This window comes from Gadus chalcogrammus, chromosome 2 (assembly GCF_026213295.1).
Source record: "Gadus chalcogrammus isolate NIFS_2021 chromosome 2, NIFS_Gcha_1.0, whole genome shotgun sequence".
NCBI lineage: Eukaryota > Metazoa > Chordata > Actinopteri > Gadiformes > Gadidae > Gadus > Gadus chalcogrammus.
This window is the reverse complement of record NC_079413.1, coordinates 22681801-22702507: the sequence shown is the minus strand read 5'-3', so window position 1 is coordinate 22702507 and position 20707 is coordinate 22681801. Positions and strand designations below refer to the sequence as shown.

Below are 20707 nucleotides of genomic sequence, written 5' to 3'. Positions count from 1 at the left end.
TTTTATCCAATGCAACTCAACATCAAGCCTCATCTCTCCTGAACAGCATCCCTCTAAATGTAGTAGTTAATAGAAGGCTGGGTATTTAAGTAGACCAGCGAGTGGGTAAAGGTGCATGTGTGGAAGAACATTTAGCTTTTATAGCAGACGCTGCTGCCCCAAGGTGCTTGGATACGACTGAGGCTGAGAGAAGTCTCATACAATCACAACGGGGGTTACTACAAAGGTGATACTCGAATATGTATTAAAAAAAACATCAAAAAACTGGACGGGATATGAATATGATGATGAATCAGGACCTGGTCCGATCGCTGGTAAGCATAGAATTTTCTGGTGTTCGGTTAAAGGTGACATATTACACCGCCAGGTGCAATATGCACCTGGCGCTGGGTAGATCAGTGTACCAGCAAACTCGGTGGACTTCAGCAAACGTGGCTCATCTCTCCGTCATACTTCTAGGTGGACACGCCCACTTTTGATGTCAGAAGAGGCAGATTTTCTAAACGTGCGTTTAACCGCTGATCACACTCGCACCCGTTGGTTTAAAATGTCACCGTTTAGACACGTTCGTTTGTTTTTTTTCATAGGAAAAAGTCCAGATGTATGCAAAAGTACAACCTGCAAACTCTGATTCCCGAAACCCTTTTCCCCCCCAAACGGGTCGACCCGAACTAGTCAAACTTCAGGACTCCTTCGAAGCCGTTGTAGGTGAAGGGTTCCCGGACGGGGCTGCAGCTGTCCTGAGCCAGGCAGGCCATGCGGTTGGTGTCGCAGCTCTGCTCCGACTGGGGCTTGATGTACACGGCGTCGGGCGACTCGCTGGACGGGTCCACGTCAAAGTAGTTGTGCGGCCGCAGGAGGACCCCGCCGCCGTTCCCCACCGTCACCGTGTTGGGGACGTCCTCCGCGTGCGGGATGTGGAGGAAGCCCGTGGTGATCCAGGCCACCAGATCCTGGGTCGGGGACAGGGTGGAGTGTTTTTAAAAAAAAATTAACTGGTCGGTCGATGACAGTGTGTGAGTCCGATGTGCTTGCTCTGTTCGGGGTGTGAACGCACTAGCGGTGAACTCCTCCACCACCGCGGCAGGGTTCTTGGCTGAGTTTTGGGGAAATGAACCAATCGTGATTATTTCGACCACTATTGCGTTTGCGATTTAGTATGCGATTTTTGTGAAGCAATAAATCGTTCTACGGCATGAGCAACACAACATTGGAAGCAGTCAACATATGAACGGCTCTTATCTTTAGGCCAGGCCTAATGTGTCGAGATGAATGGACGCATGAATTGATATTATAACATCTTTATCTAACTATTGAATTGTAAAAGAAAGTAACTAATAATTCCCTGCAGCCTTCGCGATTTGCTTATCGCGTTCTTTCCCACTGAGGCTCGTTGAACCGAGTGCACCCCGGTTGCGCCATAGTGCAGCTGAGCATGGTGTCACCGCAGCCATTAGGGGAGGATGATTCCCTCCTTTCCTTTGCGGTTGGAGGAGATACCAGGTGGTTCTGGGAGTTATGACAGTGTTGGGAATTATGACAGGGGAGGGAGTCATAACGGGGTTGGGAGTTATAACAGGTGTGGGAAACATGACAGGGGTGGGAGTTATCAGGGCTGGGATTCATAACAGTGTTACCACGGAGATGTATGTCTTGTTAGGGGATCTAACAGTGATGGAAGCCATTAAAGTGTCAGGGGCTTAAAATAGTTAATTCTCACCAGTGTCGTGAGAATTAATCATGTTGTGAGTCGTGTTCTCTTGTGACACGTGTGCGGAACGACGTGAAGAATTGCACTAGCATCGAAAGAATGAGTCCCACTGCGGCTACTTTAACGTGTATCCCAGCAGCTGAGGAATGCTTAGCTGGGCATTGTGTGAGAGCAGCCATACATTGGAGCCATGCCACGCTCCGCCTCATCTGTCATTGACTAGGGGTCAACGCAGACTAGGGCTTTGACTTTTGCCCAAAAATCATATTCGAAGTTCGTTTGTTGATTAATATTCAAATATATTTGAATATTTATTGATAATATTTTGACCATTAAATGCCTTCGGTAAGACCTGGATTGGGCTTCGCGAGGTTTGTTTACCGGCGTTGCTATGGTTACCGGTCGTGCGTCACTGCCTCTTCCGTGGTTATTACAATATTACAATGAATAGACTGCGTGGGGTTCTCCGACGTCTCTCCCTCTTGGCCTGCCCGTAACAGGTTCCAATATTAACGGCTGCCTAATATTTGTTTGAATCTTGATTTATTTTTTGATATTCTAATTATATTCGAATAACGAAGTTCGGAGTCAAAGCCCTAACGCGGACAGTGTAAATACCTCGTTGTCGATGCTCTCGTTGTCCGCGATGTACTTGCTGAAGTCCACCGCGGGGCTCCAGATGTCGTTCTGACTGTACAGACTGCTGCTGGTCTGCTCCGCGTCTTTGTGCTTGGTGATAGCCACCTTGTATCTAAAGAGAGAGAGTTTAGATTAAGATGGTAAACAGACTGCATTTATACAGCGCTTTCCTAACCGGTGGCCACTCGAAGCACGATGCAGTATTGCCTCCCATTCACCCACCGACGGCGGTGTCAGCCATGCTAGGTGACAGCCAGCTCTTTGATTGCAGTTAGGGGTTAAGTGTCTTGCTCGGTGACCCCTCGACACTCGGATGGAACTAGCAACCTTGTGGTTACCAGCCAACCCGCTCTACCTCCTGAGCCTCTTGCTGCCCCATTAAGAGCGGCGATCTGAAGGCTAAGCAGAGACTGGTGTCTCAGAAGGTTTGGTTCAATGCTCCTCCAGCAATTGGGGACTTCCGGTTGTCAGATTCCAAGGAACAGCGTCCAGAAATACAGAACCCGCATCCGAGGTGTTTGACCAACGCACAGTGCTCATGAAAACACGTCGTCCACAAAGCACAACATAGGAACGGGATTTTAATGAGTAGCTTGTATATCACTGACAAATTGACGGTTAGAGGAAAAACGTAAGCATCAATTTTTTACTAATATTCTCTTTAGCAACCTTTAGCATTCCCCTCCGCCATCGAACCGTTAAAGACCCACCTCGACCACGACATGGCCTTCTCCTCCGGCGCGCTCTCTGGGAGGGGGTCCCCGGCGAAGGTGGTGACCTGGAGCCGGTAGGAGCGCTCGTGGCCCCAGCGGTTCAGCGCCCTGCTGGCGACGTGGAGGTAGCGCGGCGTCACGGTGCCGTAGCGCAGAGCCGCGGCCTGCAGGGGTTCAAAAGCAAAGCGTGAAGCAACAGCCAGGTGGACGGTCACGGCGGCCAAACGGGGGCTGGTAGAGCTGCATAGGTAAGACTCACGAGAGAGGGAGGGAGAGAGAGAGGGAGGGAGAGAGAGAGAGGCGGGAAAGAGACAGGATTTCAAACGAAACAGCGTAAAACAACCGTAGTCCATCATCGAGATGATTCAGAGAAGGCAGGCCTTGATTGGTCAGAAACGACCTGGGAGGGATCTCGTTCTGAGGTCAACTACGCGGTCCACTAGAAACAGACGTTCTTCTCACTGCACATTACGCACACTTACAGCTGATAAAGGCTATGGCCTGCGCAGCAAATCTCCAATAGTCGCTCTTAAATCGTACCTACAGCACCTTTAAAGATTTACATTTTGTAAGTCCTGTTGGAATCTTCCTTTGAGAGCCAAAATTTAAAGTAATTATATCTGTACATTTTTGTAATATATGTTATTCTATCTTTGGAGCGATTCGGTGGCATCACTTTCCATATACAGGTATACACAAACCTTAAGGAAGGCCGATCCCTAACAGCCATCCACCGGCATAAGTCCTGCGTTTTAGATAAAAGATGGATTCAGAAGGAGAGAGGGACCTTTTCCGTTTTGAGTTGTTCCTCCACCAGTTGAGGAACCATGGCGTGATGGCTCGGGTTCCAAGGCATCGACACGTTGGTGTACTTCATGTCTTTGGTCAGGAACACATTTTTCACTCCTGTGGAGAACATGTGCAACATTTTTACAGTCACACATAGCCGTTAATTTTCAACATGATTTGCCATCCAACCATAGATATTCTTTTTTCAGCAGCGGGATGTATCATTTGAGCATTTGGTTTCATGAAGAATGATCGTGGGAAGAACTTTGGAGTGTATCACCGAGCATTTCAGAGAGAAACAGGTTTAAAAGATTATAATAGGAGAATAGGCTGTGGTCAATGCTTTAGACTGATTGGTTGAATCATGGAAACAAATAATGGAAAACTGTATATTAGATACATGTACATTTAAAAAGAGTCATGGATCTTTGATAATTTGTTTTGTGGATCACATTATATTACTAATAGCCAAGAAGTTTGTACAATACCAATGTAATGTAGTGCAGTAAACCGTAGTAAAACAATAATATTAGTGGTGGGCCGTTATTGGCGTTAACGGCTGCGTTAACGTGAAACCTGTATCGCGCGATAAAAAAAATATCGCCGTTAATCTATTTTCAAACACTTCCTTGTTCGGACCCATCACATGACTGAACTAACCAATCAGAAGCTAGAATTTAGACTGAGGTGAGGGAATCAGAGAGGCAGATTCAACCGAATATCCTGACTGTTAAATATGTAAACATGTAAATATGTAAATGATTAACTGATTGACATTGTAAGTAAATTTCTAGCAAATTAACTCCAATATAAATTATATTAATTTATTCTACAACTTTCAAATATTTAACTTCTAAACCTTACATTATTATGGATTATTACACGGCTCTTCTCAATGCTATAGACTGCTCCATTCACTTGCATGGGCTTTCCCAACGTTCAGCTGTCAATTATTTTTGTTTATGCTTCGTTCACTTGCATGGGCACTTCACGACTTCCGGCGGTGAATTATATTTGATAATTCACCGTTGCCAAGTATAATTGACAGTTGTCAAGGTAAACGAAAGGATTTTTTGCAGTTTGCCATTTTAATCTAGATTAATTCCAAAATTAATCTAGATTAAAAAATGTAATCTATGCCCACCACTAAATAATATAAATGTTGTATTCAACACCATGAAATTCATGGAAACAAACATGTATTATTGTAATGTTATATTTGATATATTACATATTGTTGCTTATATAGCTATACGTATATCTATGGTTGTATTGATATTGTTAGGCGTCTTCTTGTTTGACCGAGGGAGAACCCCAAAAGATCAAAGATCAAACCAGAGCATATGCGACTGCAGGGAGCAAATCAATTGGTAATTCTAGTGGGATTAATCTAGCGGTCCCTTGCCATGTTTGTATTGATTGATTTATTGATTGACTTCTACAGATTGATGTGGAAGTGTTCCACTTCCACTACAGATCAGGGGCGTATCCACATGGGGGCCAGGGGGGGGACACGGCCACCATTGGTAAGAGGTTGGCCCCCCCACTGGGCCCCCCCCCCCCCCCCCCCGAGTCTGAAGAAATAAAAGAAAAAATCCTGAACGGAAATAGTCTAAAGAAAGCTGAAATATAAGCATTATTATTTTTATCTAATTTTGACTTATCATAATAATTAATTTAAAGGCTTATATTTTATAAATAAATATTGCACAGACGGATTTGATACCCCACAGACCTCCTTAGGGCCATGAGAAGAACACCTCCCCCCCCCCCCCCCCTCTTTACGCCTTAAAAATGTGAATGCAAATATCGCCTCAGAGAAATGAAGACCAAACTATACTTCAGCACTCACCCAACACATCCATGTCCACTTTGAAGTTGACAAAGTGGGTGTGAATGTTCCCCAGGACCTTGTCCGCCACCTGGTGGCCGTATTTGTTACTGCCCTTCACCAGGTAGGACGTGGACATGTAGCCGGTGGCGTGCACCTTGGCCTCCAGCGCGCCGTTCTGGTAGAACACGAAGTCCCACATGTAGTCGTAGTTGCCGATGGCCGTGATGGTCCTGAACACCAGGGCGCTGTTCACCAGCCCGCCGTAGCTGTTGCTGAAGAAGTCGGAGAAGTGCCTGCGCAGGGGCTGTCCCGTGTTGTGCTCGAACACGCAGATGGAGTTCTTGTAGCGCACGGGCGCCGACACGTCGATGTAGCGGTGCGTGGTGATGTAGGTGGCGTCGTAGGGGCAGTCGACCCCCCGCGCGAGCTCGTGGGCGAAGCGGCCAATGCCGATGCTGGAGTCCAGGAACTTGGTGAGCGCCATGCCCGGCGTGACGGAACCGTACACCGACATGGCCTCCTGCACGCTCAGCTCGTACACGATCCGCTCGCCCTTGAAGCGCACGTCGAACGCACGCATGCCCGTGAGGGAGCTCAGGCCGAAGGCGAAGCTCCAGTCCAGGTAGAGGACTTGATTGTTCTCCACGCTGAAGCGCTTCCCCTCGGGGTAGTACTGCAAGGGCGGCACCTGTGGGGTGGATGAACCAGCATTTAAGACTTACACAGAAATGAGAGAGTTCGGGAAGTATGAAAGATAACGACTTTATTATCGCTTGCGAAGATGAAAGCACAAAGCCTTGAGTTTGTTTGCCAAAGACCCAAAGAGTCACCCCTGCCTAAATGCCCCGATCGGCCCCGTAGGCATACACTACATCATCCATACGTCATTGCCTCATCCAATGCACTCTTTCCGTGCGTAGATTTAGTGCGCTGTTTACCAGTTTTTGTAGCAACAAACATTTAAAGGTCCCATGGCATGCCACTTTATGGATGAATTAATATAGATATAAGTAGCAGGATTTGAAGACGTTCCCGAAATTCAGCCTTGGTGCATAATTACAGCCACTACGAGCCAGTCACACATTGAGCTTTCCCCAAATGCGCCTTTTCGATATCTGTAGCTTTAATGCAAATGAGGAGGAGGGAGGCGGGTCATGAGGAGGGTGGGGGTGTGGCCCTGAGCAGCTTTAATGCAAATGAGGAGGAGAGAGGCGGGTCATGAGGAGGGTGGGGGTGTGGCGAGGCACACAGAGCCTTTAGCCGTGTTCTGTAAATATTCTAGAAGGAACACACGGGAGTACTGGAGCTCTATATGCGCCATAACACCAACAGCAGAACGGTTATCCAAATAACAAGGAAGTGTACAACACTTGCGTTACAGTCCTAGAGCTCTATATCTAAATAATATCATATAATACATAGATATCTATATCATACAATGCATATGATCATGGCCAAAAGCTGTGTGAGCCTCCAGACGATATTATGAATCACAAACGACTTTGTCGGGTTCTGCGACGTCTCTGGTTCTTCCACTTTCACATCAACCTGAAGTCGACTGAACCGCGTGCTGCCTGCTGCCGGCTGCCCGCTGCCGGGCGGTGGTGCTTCGCGGCAGTGGTGCCTCGCGGCAACCGGCGGCAGGCAGCATGTCTCAGTTCATGTATTTCAGGGAGTCAAAGCCAAAGTTCCTTTCCCCCAATTCCTTCTCAACCATGGCTGAGATAACCCCAACTACAGTCTCGTTGTGGAAATACAAGAGACGTCAAAGAACCGACGTGTTATGCGCCATAACATCAACAGAAAACACTTGCGTTACAGTGTGTGTGATCACACACACACACACACACACACACACACACACACACACACACACACACACACACAGTCGTGGAAATATCAATCATAACTATAAATATACAATCACATACAAGTTATATTAACCTTGTTTATATAATTATTACATTAGAAGGAACTGTATTCATTCTCCCTGTCTCTTAAAACACACCCCTTCCTCTCTTTTAACTGAGAGGTTAATGTAATTCGTATTTGAGTTCCCACTGGAGCCAGTCAGTCTGGTATTGAGATCAGGCCAATCGACTGACTTCTTTGTTGTGTAAACTGTTTACAGCCATGTCTTACAGACCTGCAGACATGTCCAATATCCACCTATTGTATTACAAATTTACTTGGCCTAAGGTCACTCCCACTCCCTACCCACAATGAAAACGTTTGCCTATAAGAATCTTGTTCACCTATTGTCTCGCTGAATGTATCCTTGGTAACCTTTGCTGCCAGTACTTGATCCCATGATCATGCCTTAAGATTAAATCAAATATTTCGCTGTCCGACGTGTCCGTGAGAGAACATTCTCTTCAACACACACACACACACACACACACACACACACACACACACACACACACACACACACACACACACACACACACACACACACACACACACACACACACACACACACACACACACACACACACGGTGGCGCTCGCACGGTCGTGTCATTGGCGGGCCAAATTCTCTGGGCAGGCAAGGCAGAGAAAGGTGAGGAGCTTAGAACCCTTATGATGAAATAAGGGACCACATTCCAAATTAGCGCGCTTCAGCCTCCGTTTTTCAAAGACGAGCAGAACACCTAGTGCTCGTTTTACACCAAAAGCAAGTTTTAGCCATTGGGGGACCATAGGCAGGCTAGGGGGACTCATATTTATGTAAGAAAACCTCGTAAAGTGAGATTTTCATGCCATCCGACCTTTAACAGGTCAAGCTTGAGGCCGCCTAAACCCTTCACCTGGCTTAAGGTGCGGCCACACCAGACGCGTATCTCGCGTACTTCGCGTCTCAAATCGCCATTTTTTCCATAGGGAACCATTGGTTTAATACGCGTATTACGCGTTTCACGCGTATTAAGCGTATAAGCAACATTGTACGCGCGTATAGCGCGTATGTGGCGCGTATATTTACGCGCAATACGCGCTATACGCGCGTATATCGCGTATATCGCGTACATTTCAAGAGTTCAAAAAATTGAACTTTTTACGCGAAGTACGCGAGATACGCGTCTGACGATAGCCGCGTTGCCCAATCAGCGTTGAGCTTGACCCGACGTCACTGGCAGAGAGTAGTGAGCTTGGACAGAAGCATACGGCCGACATCTTTCTTTATTCTGTGTGGAAATAGTAACATAGTTACGCCATTAAATGCTTTTATGGAAACATTTCTAGCGAGAAATGTGCATTTTACTTTCATAATGTTCGCTCGGTGAATGTGAAGGATGTTTGGTTTGATAGTTATGACGAAGAGGGAACGCTCCGTTCACTTGCATGGACAGAGTCTCTGGTTACTAAGCAACCTCAACGTCTTGGCGGACTATATATCTGCTGATCAACACTACGAATGCTGGAAACACACCAGACACACCATGTGAAGTTATTTAACCCGATTATTGTTATTTATATCCGAGATTATTTAATCTAACCCGATCTAAACTCTATCACCCAAACACGGCGGCGTTTGGGTTTCCTACCTCGGACTCCAGCGCAGCTTATCCTGGGGCAACACACACACACACACACACCCAAGTGTTGGAGCCTTTACCGTGGGGAGCCTCATCCTGGGGCAAGACACACACACACACACAGCCACGGCCGACAACTTTCTTTATTCTGGGTGGAAATAGTAACATAACATAACATTTGGTTTGATAGTTATGACGAAGAGGGAACGCTCCGTTCACTTGCATGGACATTGGACTCATCTAGGCGAGTGACGTATGCGCGTATGGCGCGTATTGCGCGTATGTGACCATTTTTGACACAAAATGGTCAAGCAACATTTTACGCGCGTATCTCGCGTAAAAAGTACGCGAGATACGCGTCTGGTGTGGCCGCACCTTTAGGAGCCATAAAGATAACATTTTGGGAGTGGAGAGTGATGCCATGTTCACTCAAGTTTCTCCACAATTATTGGATTAACATTATAGCGTATAGGCAAGATAATAATGACATATTATCATTAAAAGTAAGAGTAAAATCTCTCCCATACCTGCAGGGGTCGGACCTTGGGCTTCAGGGAGCCGTAGTCGGGTGTTTCCTTGTAAACGATTTTGCTCACGTTGCCAGCCTCGTATTGCTCTCGGAGGTCCTCCACCGTGTTGAAGTACTGACCGTTATAAAGCACGCGTTCGACGGTCCATTCCGACTCGTTCAGGCTCTGGTGTTTGACCTGGACCTCCAGCCCCACCGGGTGGATGTACATGCCACTCATGTCCCTGAAGAAGGAGATCCAGGTGATCCTGTCGCCGGATTTCACCCCGCGGGGCATCTGCTCGAACTCATTGATAGTTTTGTCCTTGTCCACGTCGAAGCTTTCCTTCAGAAGTTTAGGGAGTTTGGAGTATACCTGCGCGCGGGTAAACTTAAAGAGCAACGCGTACTCCCCGATGGTCACCGTGCGCGCACTGATGGGCAGCGTCTTGTTGTACCTCTTCTGCGTGACGTCTGTGAAGTTTGTTGGGTTGGGGAGGGGGCCCACCACGTACTCTATGATCTGACCGTTCGCGCCGTGGAACACCACGACCGTCGCCTCCCGCGAGGGCTTGGTACTATTCTGGTCAAGGTAACCCAGCGCGTCTTTCTTCTTGGGTAGCGACAGCTCTATGAGAAACAGAAAGTTCTGCGACGGTTTGGCCAACGCGTCGTTGGTTAAGTCCAGACTCTTCTGTCCGAGCATGAAGTCCCGCACCTGCGTGTACTCATCGCGGGTCAGGTCGGCGAACACCATGCTGCGTGCGTCGTGCTTCCCTTTCGGCGGGAAGAGAGGCTTGACGGCGCATCTGGGCGCCTTTTCGGAGCTCATGCAGAGGAAGACGATGTTCATCGTGAGAGAGACGACGCCGACGATGGCCAAAGTCCACTTGAGACACGAATGCAGCCTGTTCGCTACCATTTTGCTGCACTTCAGAGCGACAGTGTGTGAGAAAAAAAAAAGACAAGCGAGGGGGGCTCGATCGAGAGACCGCTGAAGAAGAGCCCCTTGACGCAAGTAGCGGCTCCAAAAAGTGTGCTTGGAGAAGACACCACCCATCCCCCGAACTACTCCCCCATTCCCCACCCCAAACAAAACCCGTCCCCTCCCCCATTTTAAAAAAGCCTCTTGAGAATCAGGGGATTCGGGGATTACGCAACGAAATGACGTGCATTCCACTTCCCACCAGAAGTCCTTAACACACGCACTACATCACACACTCAACCCATGCAACTCAGACAGACACAGTCGACAGGTTGCCCTTATTTTACCTTTAATGTTCGTCATTCAGGTGGTTATCCTGATGTCAGATCCAGCACCAGGCAGAAAGTTTTTTCTCCTGCCATCTTGGGATATGAGAGGCGTTCTGGTGTAGTTCCTCTTGCCCCGAGAAGGACCCCTCTGATTTATAGAGGGAGCGGAGCGGGCGCCAAATAGGCCTACAACTGCAGATGCATGCGCAAGGCTCTCACAGAGCGCTAGTGAGGGTTTGGGTGAAAGTGCGTCCATGGCTTGGTGTTTCCGCTTCACTTCGGGCACGACCCACCGTGACGTATTATTTTACAACAAATAGACTATGACCTGGCCCACACATCGACAAAATAGGCTGCTTTGTTTTTTAATGTTTCATGTTATGGGCAAATTCAAGATATATATTTTTTTTTATCAAATTGCTCACATGGCCCCCCTGGCTGCTGCCTGCAGGCTAATCCGCTTCTGCCACCCGGCATATTAAAGCTCCCGTAGTCCTATGGGCACCCAGAAACGATTGACTCTCATTCACATGGGATTGAATGAGGATGGGTGCCGTCTTGAAGCATGATAACCATGAAGTATTTTAATCAGTTCACCAAATACTTAGTTCACCAAATGTATCAATTTATATACCTGTATTGAATGAATGCAGTTATTTTATAATTACCAACATACAGGAATCCACATATATTTTCAGAAAAAGTAGCCTGAAGCCTGATTCCAGATTCTTTGGCAAACAAACCAACTCGTGTTTTGTTGTTACATCTCTACAATTGATAAAAAGTCTCTATCTTTCAAACTTTGGCTTTACCTCTTATTTTGTTCGAGTGTTAAAGAGTTACCACAACATACCGCACGTTTATCGACGACATAAACCCCTTTGTCACACACTCTGCAACTAGATGCTCATAGACCAACCCAGCGCTAGGCCAGAAGTTCAAAACAACCGAAGAGACGAGCGAATGACAAACCGGACAGTTTTTTGAACCAGCATGTGCATGGTCCTCCTTTGCAGCGTGCAGATGTTAGGCAGTGGAATCTGCATTTGCTGGAGGGTTTAATAACCAGTGGTCCATTTTAATTGTAGGCCTATTGCTTTTTTAATTGTCTCCTTTCCTCACCGTATTTTTTTTGTTAACACTTATATGTACAATATTCATCCCTGTTCCTTCTATTTGTTTTTCAAATTGGACACACACACACACACACACACACACACACACACACACACACACACACACACACACACACACACACACACACACACACACACACACACACACACACACACACACACACACACACACACACATTCTTGTTGTCTTTGATTTCATAACAGATGTAGTAAGGTTAAGCCATTAACCACTTAATCGTCAAATCCCGCCGGCAGGCAAGTTTTCGTTACACCAGGCCTTCCCCCCAACATGCTGGGTCAATTTTCGGCATCATACAGTTGAGTGTTATAGTCATGTCATGCACCGTTTGAAAGCTTAGAATCTCAGGAATGTCTTCCAATGTCAACCATATGGTGGAATAAATATGTTTAGCGAATATAGATCAAAAATATCCTAGTGTTTAGGTCAAAATAGCCCCCCTCACCCTCCTCCTCCCTTGGTGCATTCTAACTTTATCGTTGTTGTGGATATCCTTAGCAATGAGTTGATACTTCATGTTGGGTCTTGAAATGTTCATACGAGTCCGCAGAAACCGAATATCAATATTATTTTAGTGTAATTACATTGTGTATATGCACAAACAATCTTATACAAAGCAGCCGAAAAATAGAAAACCGAAACGCTACTATGTTTTTTTTGTAGAAAACTGCGATTCAGGGTTTGATTTCCGCTAATGTCGACTCTGATTCAGTGTTCGCCAGGGTCTCACGGTGACACAGAAACCTCCCACATGTCTGTAAGACCAATACTTCCTTGTTTACAAGCCAATGAGGCAATCACTATCAAAACGGGGCATGTATACTTTGATTGACAGCTACACCAGCAAACAGCAAAGGTCGGGGACGGGCCTTAGATATCCTAATAGCCAATGAAAATACCTTTCTGACGATATCCAGCATGTCAAACAACGTCTCACGTGTGGTTGAGAAAACGATGCTGAAGTTGGCATCCGATTCGCAGCATCCGATTCGGCTTGAAAACCACTTAGAATCTTCAAATCGGTCCTGATTGAAAACCACTACACCTATACTATTCAAATCTGGACTACATTATCACAGTGACGCTATACATTATGTAAAACATAGTTTCAGATTTTTGAAACCTTTACCCTATTTGTGAAAATGCAATGCGGTCTGGACCCCTAAATGAGCCTGTATTGCATTTTCACAAATAGGGTAAAGGTTTCACAAATCTGAAAATATGTTTTACATAATGTATAGCCTCACTGTGATAATTTAGTCCAGATTTGAAGAGTCTAGGTGTAGTGGTTTTTAATCAGGATCAGTTCTAATGCGGTCTGGACCCCTAAAAAGCATTAAAATGTGCCTTTATTGCATTTTCACAAATAGGGTAAAGGTTTCACAAATCTGAAACTATGTTTTACATAATGTATAGCCTCACTGTGATCATTTAGTCCAGATTTGAAGAGTCTAGGTGTAGTGGTTTTCAATCAGGACCCGTTCTAATGCAGTCTGGACCCCTAAAAAGCATTAAAATGAGCCTGTATTGCATTTTCACAAATAGAAAAAAGGTTTCACAAATCTGTAACTATGTTTTATATAATGTATAGCCTCACTGTGAAAATTTAGTCCAGATTTGAAGAGTCTAGGTGTAGTGGTTTTCAATCAGGACCGATTTAAAGTGGACCAGCTGCCGAATCGGATGCTGCGAATCGGATGCCAACTTCAGCGTCGTGTTGAGAAAACAAATGCGCAAGGGGTGTGCGTAAACTAGCAGGCTCTTCCCCAGAGTTGGATAGCTAAAAATTTGATTTTTGTGTGATTATACCTGTCTCATTATAAATCAGAACATCTGGTATGCTATCTAAATGGTTCACAAGGAAGCCCAGAGGGTAACCTTTCATTTGAGACCAAGATTATGCTTTGCCTTGTTTGGGTTCACTTTTGTTTACAGTATGCATTTTGGGTAGCCAAAGGTCTTTTTTGGAGTCTACAAAAGGACCCTGACCAGAACGAATGGACATATCATTACATAAAAGGAGCTGGAGGCTTCATCTTTTATGCTTTGTTGATCTGCTTTTACACAAAGCATCACAAGACCTAGGGCTAGGGCTCAGTAGTGTTTCCAAGAGATATGGAGTTACCCAGGGTACTACAATCAGCTTGGTTTTGGAGTTGTGTGTAACCGGCCGGGAGGAAAAACAATATTGTAGTCTTCCCAGCACTGTGAGAGTAATTTATACAGTTATTCTTATAATGTCATCAAATTCCACAGGTTCTCAGCTTTCCAAAGAGACCAAGTATGTGATTAGAGGTCATACTATGTAGGAGCAGTGCTCTCTAGAGTAGGCGCAGTGCAAAAACAAAAAAATGGCCAAAAATGGCCAGAACACTAAGTGGTGCTACCCATGCAAACACGAACGTGAAGCTTTCCCTCAAACTTAAAAAACGAAGCCTATCTAAGTAGCTTTCAGTTGTCACCCTACCAATCCAAATGTAAAACTGACATTTACAAATATGCAACAATAGCCAGAAAAGTACTTGGTTATGTGTTTTTTAAATTTATATTGACCATTCAAAATTGCAATCACTGCTGTCAGAAAAAAAGAAAAGGAGAAAAGAAAAATCTCGGAAACCCTAAATTTGTTGTTTCCCTCTCAAACGTGATTGGATTGTGCAGGCGCCACTGATTAGGACAGCCTTCAGCCTATCAGCAATCACCTTTGCCTTCCGCCAAAGTCAACTCCATGGTCAGATTTAGATGAGAGACGATTGTTGAATTTTCTTTTCCGATATTAAATATTTAAGTAAGCTGAGCAATTGTTTTTATGTTCTTGAGTATACTGTTAGTGTTATACTGTATACTATTGTGCTATTGCCTTGTGGGCAAGTGAGAAATGTTAAATAAATCAACATGGTAAAAAGATGAAAATGACTTGATTTTACTTTCAATTCCTTTTACATTCTCCAAGTTATTAACATTTTTCATAACTCCATGTAGGACGTTCCTATACATAAATGTAAGCACTGTGGCAGTAGTTATGCAATATTTAGAAAATGTACTCTTGTACTCTTGGTACTCAAGTACTTTTAAAAACAAGTACTTCAGTACTTTTACTCAAATATGCCGCTTTTCCACCGCACATGTAGCTCGACTCGACACGACTCGACAGGGCACGACTGGACACGGTAGCAGCACGGGTCCTTTTCCACCGCAAATAGTACCTCCTGGACGTGGGCGGGGTCGGCTGCACGAAAGGGCCGTGACGTATTTTTGTACGCGACGCAAACAACACCTACGCAACCCACACATGGACAGAACCCACATAACAACAATGGAGGACATCGATGCGATGGTATTCGTGTTCGTATTATTAGCTGGCATGTTGAAGAAGTTGAAGAAGTGGAATATGTTGGCTGCGGCGCTGCTATGGCTGTTACCAGCATGGTTGCCATGTCGCTCTCGTGACTTCGTCACACTCTGGCCAATCAGTGGCCGGCCGTCTGCCGACGTCACCTTTTAGCATCGGCTCAGCTCGCTTGGAACCTAGAGCGAGGCGGTACTAGAAAAAACAGCCACTTCAGGTACCAGATACCATGTTTTCGCGGTGGAAACCCAAAAAATGCGAGCTGAGTCGAGTCGAGTCGTGTCGAGCTGGTACCATGCAGTGGAAAAGCGGCATTAGACATCTGACTGTAGTACTTTTACTTGTACTTGAGTAAAATTTAGCAAGGGGTATCTGTACTTTTACTCAAGGAAGCTGTGTACTCTGTCCGCCTCTGGTAATAACATGACCAGGTAATAATAATAATATTCATTTTAAAACCTTGACATAATCTGTCAGATGACTATTAAATGACAGTTGACCACAAGGCGATTCTATCTATGCCTCCCCTTGAATTGCTTAATGTTTTAGTCGGCAGAGCCTTGTAATGCTGCGCAGCATGATAAGCATGATAAGCATGATAAGGTGCAAGGAGCAGAAAAAGTTGACATGGGTGCTAACATTCAGTTGAAAAAAAACGTTGGCATTATTTTATCAGCTGAGGGCGTATTCATTGCCATAACAACGTGAGCCAATCAACAAGCGGCAGACGGGACTTAGTGTCTTATTTATTTATTTATTTATTTTAATAAGTTACTTATTTTATTTTAAATAAACATAATACCAAGGGTCAGAAGTTTTACAAGAATTTTGATCGTGCAAAGTCAAGACGGAGGCACTTGGTGTCTTTATTCATGCTTGAAAGATGAACATATTTTTTTTGAAAGGGAATAAGCTGATGAAGCTGACAAGTGACCAATGTTTACTGTTTAAAAATATATTTAATTAAATGCAAACCCCAGTGAATCATATGCTCTTGTTTCTCTGTTTTGAGATTCACACAGACTTAGCAGTCTTGTTAAAATGTTACAAATTGAACTTGGAAATTTACTTAAATTGTTGCAGATTGTATCTCTGCTAATCTTATTAATCTAAATAAATAAATATTAGCATGTTCTCAATAGTAGGCTATTTCAAAGCCCCCCCAGACGAAGAACCTAGAATCGCCCTTCAACATACTTTGTACTTTTGTTACTTCATCGGTCCATTGCAGCCTTCCATTGTGTTTTTCTTTTAGTTGTTTGATGGATCTGCCAGTGTCTTGTGACACAAGGGGGGGGTCTCGCATATAAACAGTGGAACATTGTGCACGTGCACATGCACACAGCCGTGCCTATATATGGTGCTGCAAACGTCTTGTGCGTGTTGAACTGCACTTCGCTAACTTTCAGGTTGTAGTGTGTTGACACAATCTATGCGCTGCTAGACCACCACTGAGGAAGGCACGACCACAGCTTCTAGCATGGAGGATGATAGGAGGAAGCATCTTTTGCATTATTTTCCTGGCCTTTTGGCATCAAAAGTTCTAAAAATGGCAGGCTAGAACTTGTAAAATGAGCAAGGAAATCCAAAGATGGGAGCTTAGGTGGCGCTATAACAAGGCCTGGAAGTTCAGCATTTAAATGGCCTGACATTACCACTAGGAAGGTGCAATATGCATGAAACTTGCTGCACCATTCGTCATTATAAACAACTTTCAAATTCGCGACTCGTATGGTCGGAACATTTGGATATAGTGCAGTGACCACAACTTGACCAAAGGCCAAACCTAAATCTGATTGGTGCCGGAGCTGGTAAAAGCTGGAAACTCGGCAGATATGTCACAGGTTACGATGGGACTGGTGTCCTATTCATAGCAATAAGGCCAAGGACGGCAGAGATAGTATTTTGCCAGTAGGTGGCAGCAAAGTATCAGGTTGTGTCTTAACGATTTTTTAATCAGGCCTATTTTCATTATTGATTTTATAATTGGTTATACAAGTCTAATTTGATATAGCGTGCGACATTACACAAAATATACATCAATTAATCAATTGTAGGCCATCATTATATGCATATTTTTCCTGTTTTACAGAGCAATCCACATTTGCAGCCCCATTCATTATCTGAAAATAGGCATGGAGGTACAACGTTCTAATCGTATTCAACATTTCAGACCACTGAGCGGAATACATAGGTGTGTATAGGGGGGTATGAGGTGCCGTATGTACAATTTTGCTCCTAAATAACGTTCTTCACTTGTTCAACATTTAGCAAGAGCTTTGCTTAACTTTTTCCCGGATTTGGCAACTTAACACCCCTCAAAACTACACTGCAATTTTCGTGTCACTTTTTTTTTACATAGATACAATTTTAAACCTAAATCTAAAGCAAAATCTTTTGTATGAATCGAAATCCTAAAACTAAATGCTGAATCAAAATCCTATATCTAAACCTACATCCTCAATCTTATTATAAATTATATAGCCTATCTAAGCCTAAATCTTAAATCTGAATCTGAGAATTAGCATAGGCTGTTATGTATGTGTTTAGGATTTTGATATTGATTTAAGGTTTAGTATTAAGGTTTAGTATTTAGATCCTAAGCCTTCCTGGTCCTGGGTTGACGCTCACATGGTCATGTGGTGTGTAGGAAAGCTGAGGCAGAGCATGCAGGGAACCTAGTGCGCACGTACACACACACACACACACACACACACACACACACACACACACACACACACACACACACACACACACACACACACACACACACACACACACACACACACACACACAGTGGCGGACTCAGGGGGGGGGGCAGGGCGACCGCCCCCCCTCGTGACTCAATGGTTGAAAAAGCGCGCTAAAGTGCCCTTCAAGAGTGTCGAAAACAAGAGGAAATGCCTTATTGGCTGCCCTTTTCACGTGCAAAACATGATTAGGTGCCCTCTAGGGTGCTCCTTCATACAATAAATTATGATGATGTGCCCTCTAGAACAAGAAAATTCAATGAGTGCCCTTATAGGCCCCTTCTGCCCGTCTGGTGCCCTTTTAGTGTTCCCTTTAGTACCCTGATAGTGCCCTTCTGCCCGTCTGGTGCCCTTCTAGTACCCTGATAGTCCCCTTCTGCCCGTCTGGTCCTTCTAGTGCCCTGATAGTCCCCTTCTGCCCGTCTGGTCCTTCAAGTGCCCTTCTGCCCATCTGGTGCCCTTCTAGTACCCTGATAGTGCCCTTCTGCCCGTCTGGTCCTTCTAGTGCCCTTCCAGTGCCCTTCTAGTTCCCTTCTAGTACCCTGATAGTGCCCTTCTGCCCGTCTGGTCCTTCTAGTGCCCTTCTAGTGCCCTTCTAGTGCCCTTCTAGTACCCTGATAGTGCCCTTCTGCCCGTCTGGTCCTTCTAGTGCCCTTCCAGTGCCCTTCCAGTGCCCTCCTAGTGCCCTTCTAGTGCCCTGATAGTGCCCTTCTGCTCGTCTGGTCCTTATAGTGCCCTTCTATTGCTCTTCCGCCCATCTGGTGCCCTTCTAGTGCCCTTCTGCCCGTCTGGTGCCCCCATGGTTGAAAAAGTGTGCTAATTTGACAGTGGCTTTATTTGAAACGAGACTAGCCGCATTAGAAAAATGCAAAGGACTTCTCCAGGATACAGTGCCGATGGGTGAGTTTGCTGAGCTAACTCAGACAAATACACAACAAGATGATCAAAGCTACACTGTATCCTTCCCGAAGCTGGACAAGAGAGAGACAGTTCCAGCTGCATCTCACCGGCACAGAGTCTGCGCTAAGCCAAAACAACATACCAAAGTGAATCAACAAGTTCACTCAACGCCAAATGCTAAGCTACCCAAAACTAAAGTTGCATGTATCAGACGGATTAGCCCGTCACTGAAGTTAACCCTGCCGCTGAAGAACCGGTTCCTGCCACTTCAAAAGCCAACGAACGCGCCTGCCACCCATGCACCCTTGAGCCCCGAGATGCGTCCGGACAAACAGTGGGGACAGAGACCGACCATGAACCCGTCGCCAGAGAGGCGAGCTGTGCATGCGTCGGCCACCCATGCACCCCTGAGCCCCGAAATGTGTCCGGACGGACGGTGCGGACAGAGATGGAACAATAACCAGTCGCCACGGAGGCGAGCTGCGCATGCGTCTACCACCGCCACCTCAAGCCAACAAGGGCCCATCTCACAGAAAGCAGATGAACCAGACACTCTGATTATAGGGGACTCAACTATCAAGGATATAACCGGTAAGAAGATCAAAACATGCTACTTCCCAGATGTGATGGTTAGTGATATCCACCAGAAACTAGCCACAATCATATTGGAAAACCCCAAAATCTCACCGATTATTGTGCATGCAGGACTTAATGATATTCAAAGAGAACAGTCAGAACTTCTGAAGAGGGATTACGCTGATCTGTTGGATACACTGGACAAAATACACATTAAGTCATTCATCAGTGGACCCATACCAGCAGTTGACAGGGGAATAAACAGATTCAGTCGTCTACTTGCACTGAATACATGGCTTTCCAGAGTCTGCAATGAAAGAGGAAGGGGCTTTATTGACAATTTCAACTTGTTCTGGGGGCGCAAATATCTTTTCAGAGCAGATTGCCTACACCCAAACAGGTTAGGCTCAAAACTGTTAAGGGACAATCTTCTCTTCTCGCTTTCCCAAAAATCTCCATGGTCTGACGCACAGGCCACAGTCAGAGCACAGGTTGAGAAGAAGCGAGACTACAGCCTCCCAGACACCATCTCCTCTGCCACTATCTGCCACACAGATAGCAGGCAGACCAAAGACCTTGAAGAGAGACAACAGCCTGCCCGACACCATCAACACTGTGCCTTCCCCAATCGCTGATGCTGGCTTGTGAGGAACGGCCACCCCCCTCCTCTGCACTCCCCCATCGACGATGACCTCCAGCCTCATCTCTCCCATAGCCACAACAACAACTCCAGCTCCACTGTCTCCTCCCTTTTTCGGTTTTCCAGCTGAATTTAAGAAACTGGAATATGTTGGCATCAAACTTGCATCTGTGTCAATGATAGCATCGCCACGTCATGGCCACAGGCTGATAACACCCAAGCGGAGGGAGCCCCAGCCCCCCCCCCCCTGTACTGATAGTAGTCCTGAGTATTACTGAGACAAAAAAGGTTTCAGCCATAGACAAAGTATAAAGGACGTTTCGCATAATCTGCTGAACCCAAGGTTTTTTCGAT

General features: G+C 45.5%; 1 protein-coding gene across 1 annotated transcript; it reads right to left on the bottom strand.

The window, feature by feature from the left end:
- On the bottom strand, nt 1–10777 carry aoc2 (amine oxidase copper containing 2). Its single transcript, XM_056605034.1, has 6 exons — nt 9749–10777; nt 5705–6374; nt 3851–3969; nt 3061–3227; nt 2330–2462; nt 1–953 (listed from the first exon to the last, which is right to left on the bottom strand). Exons 1-6 carry the CDS (start codon nt 10649–10651, stop codon nt 672–674), a joined length of 2274 nt encoding a protein of 757 aa, XP_056461009.1. The 5' UTR covers nt 10652–10777; the 3' UTR covers nt 1–671.
- Between the last annotated feature and the right edge of the window lie 9930 nt (nt 10778–20707).

Excerpts from the sequence above, each read along its gene's own strand:
- aoc2 (XM_056605034.1), bottom strand. The coding sequence starts at position 10,651 with ATGGTAGCGAACAGGCTGCATTCGTGTCTCAAGTGGACTTTGGCCATC. Across the intron at positions 6,375-9,748 it reads CCAAGGTCCGACCCCTGCAG|GTGCCGCCCTTGCAGTACTA; the intron begins GTATGGGAGAGA and ends TCCACCCCACAG. Across the intron at positions 3,228-3,850 it reads AACAACTCAAAACGGAAAAG|GCCGCGGCTCTGCGCTACGG; the intron begins GTCCCTCTCTCC and ends GAACCCCTGCAG.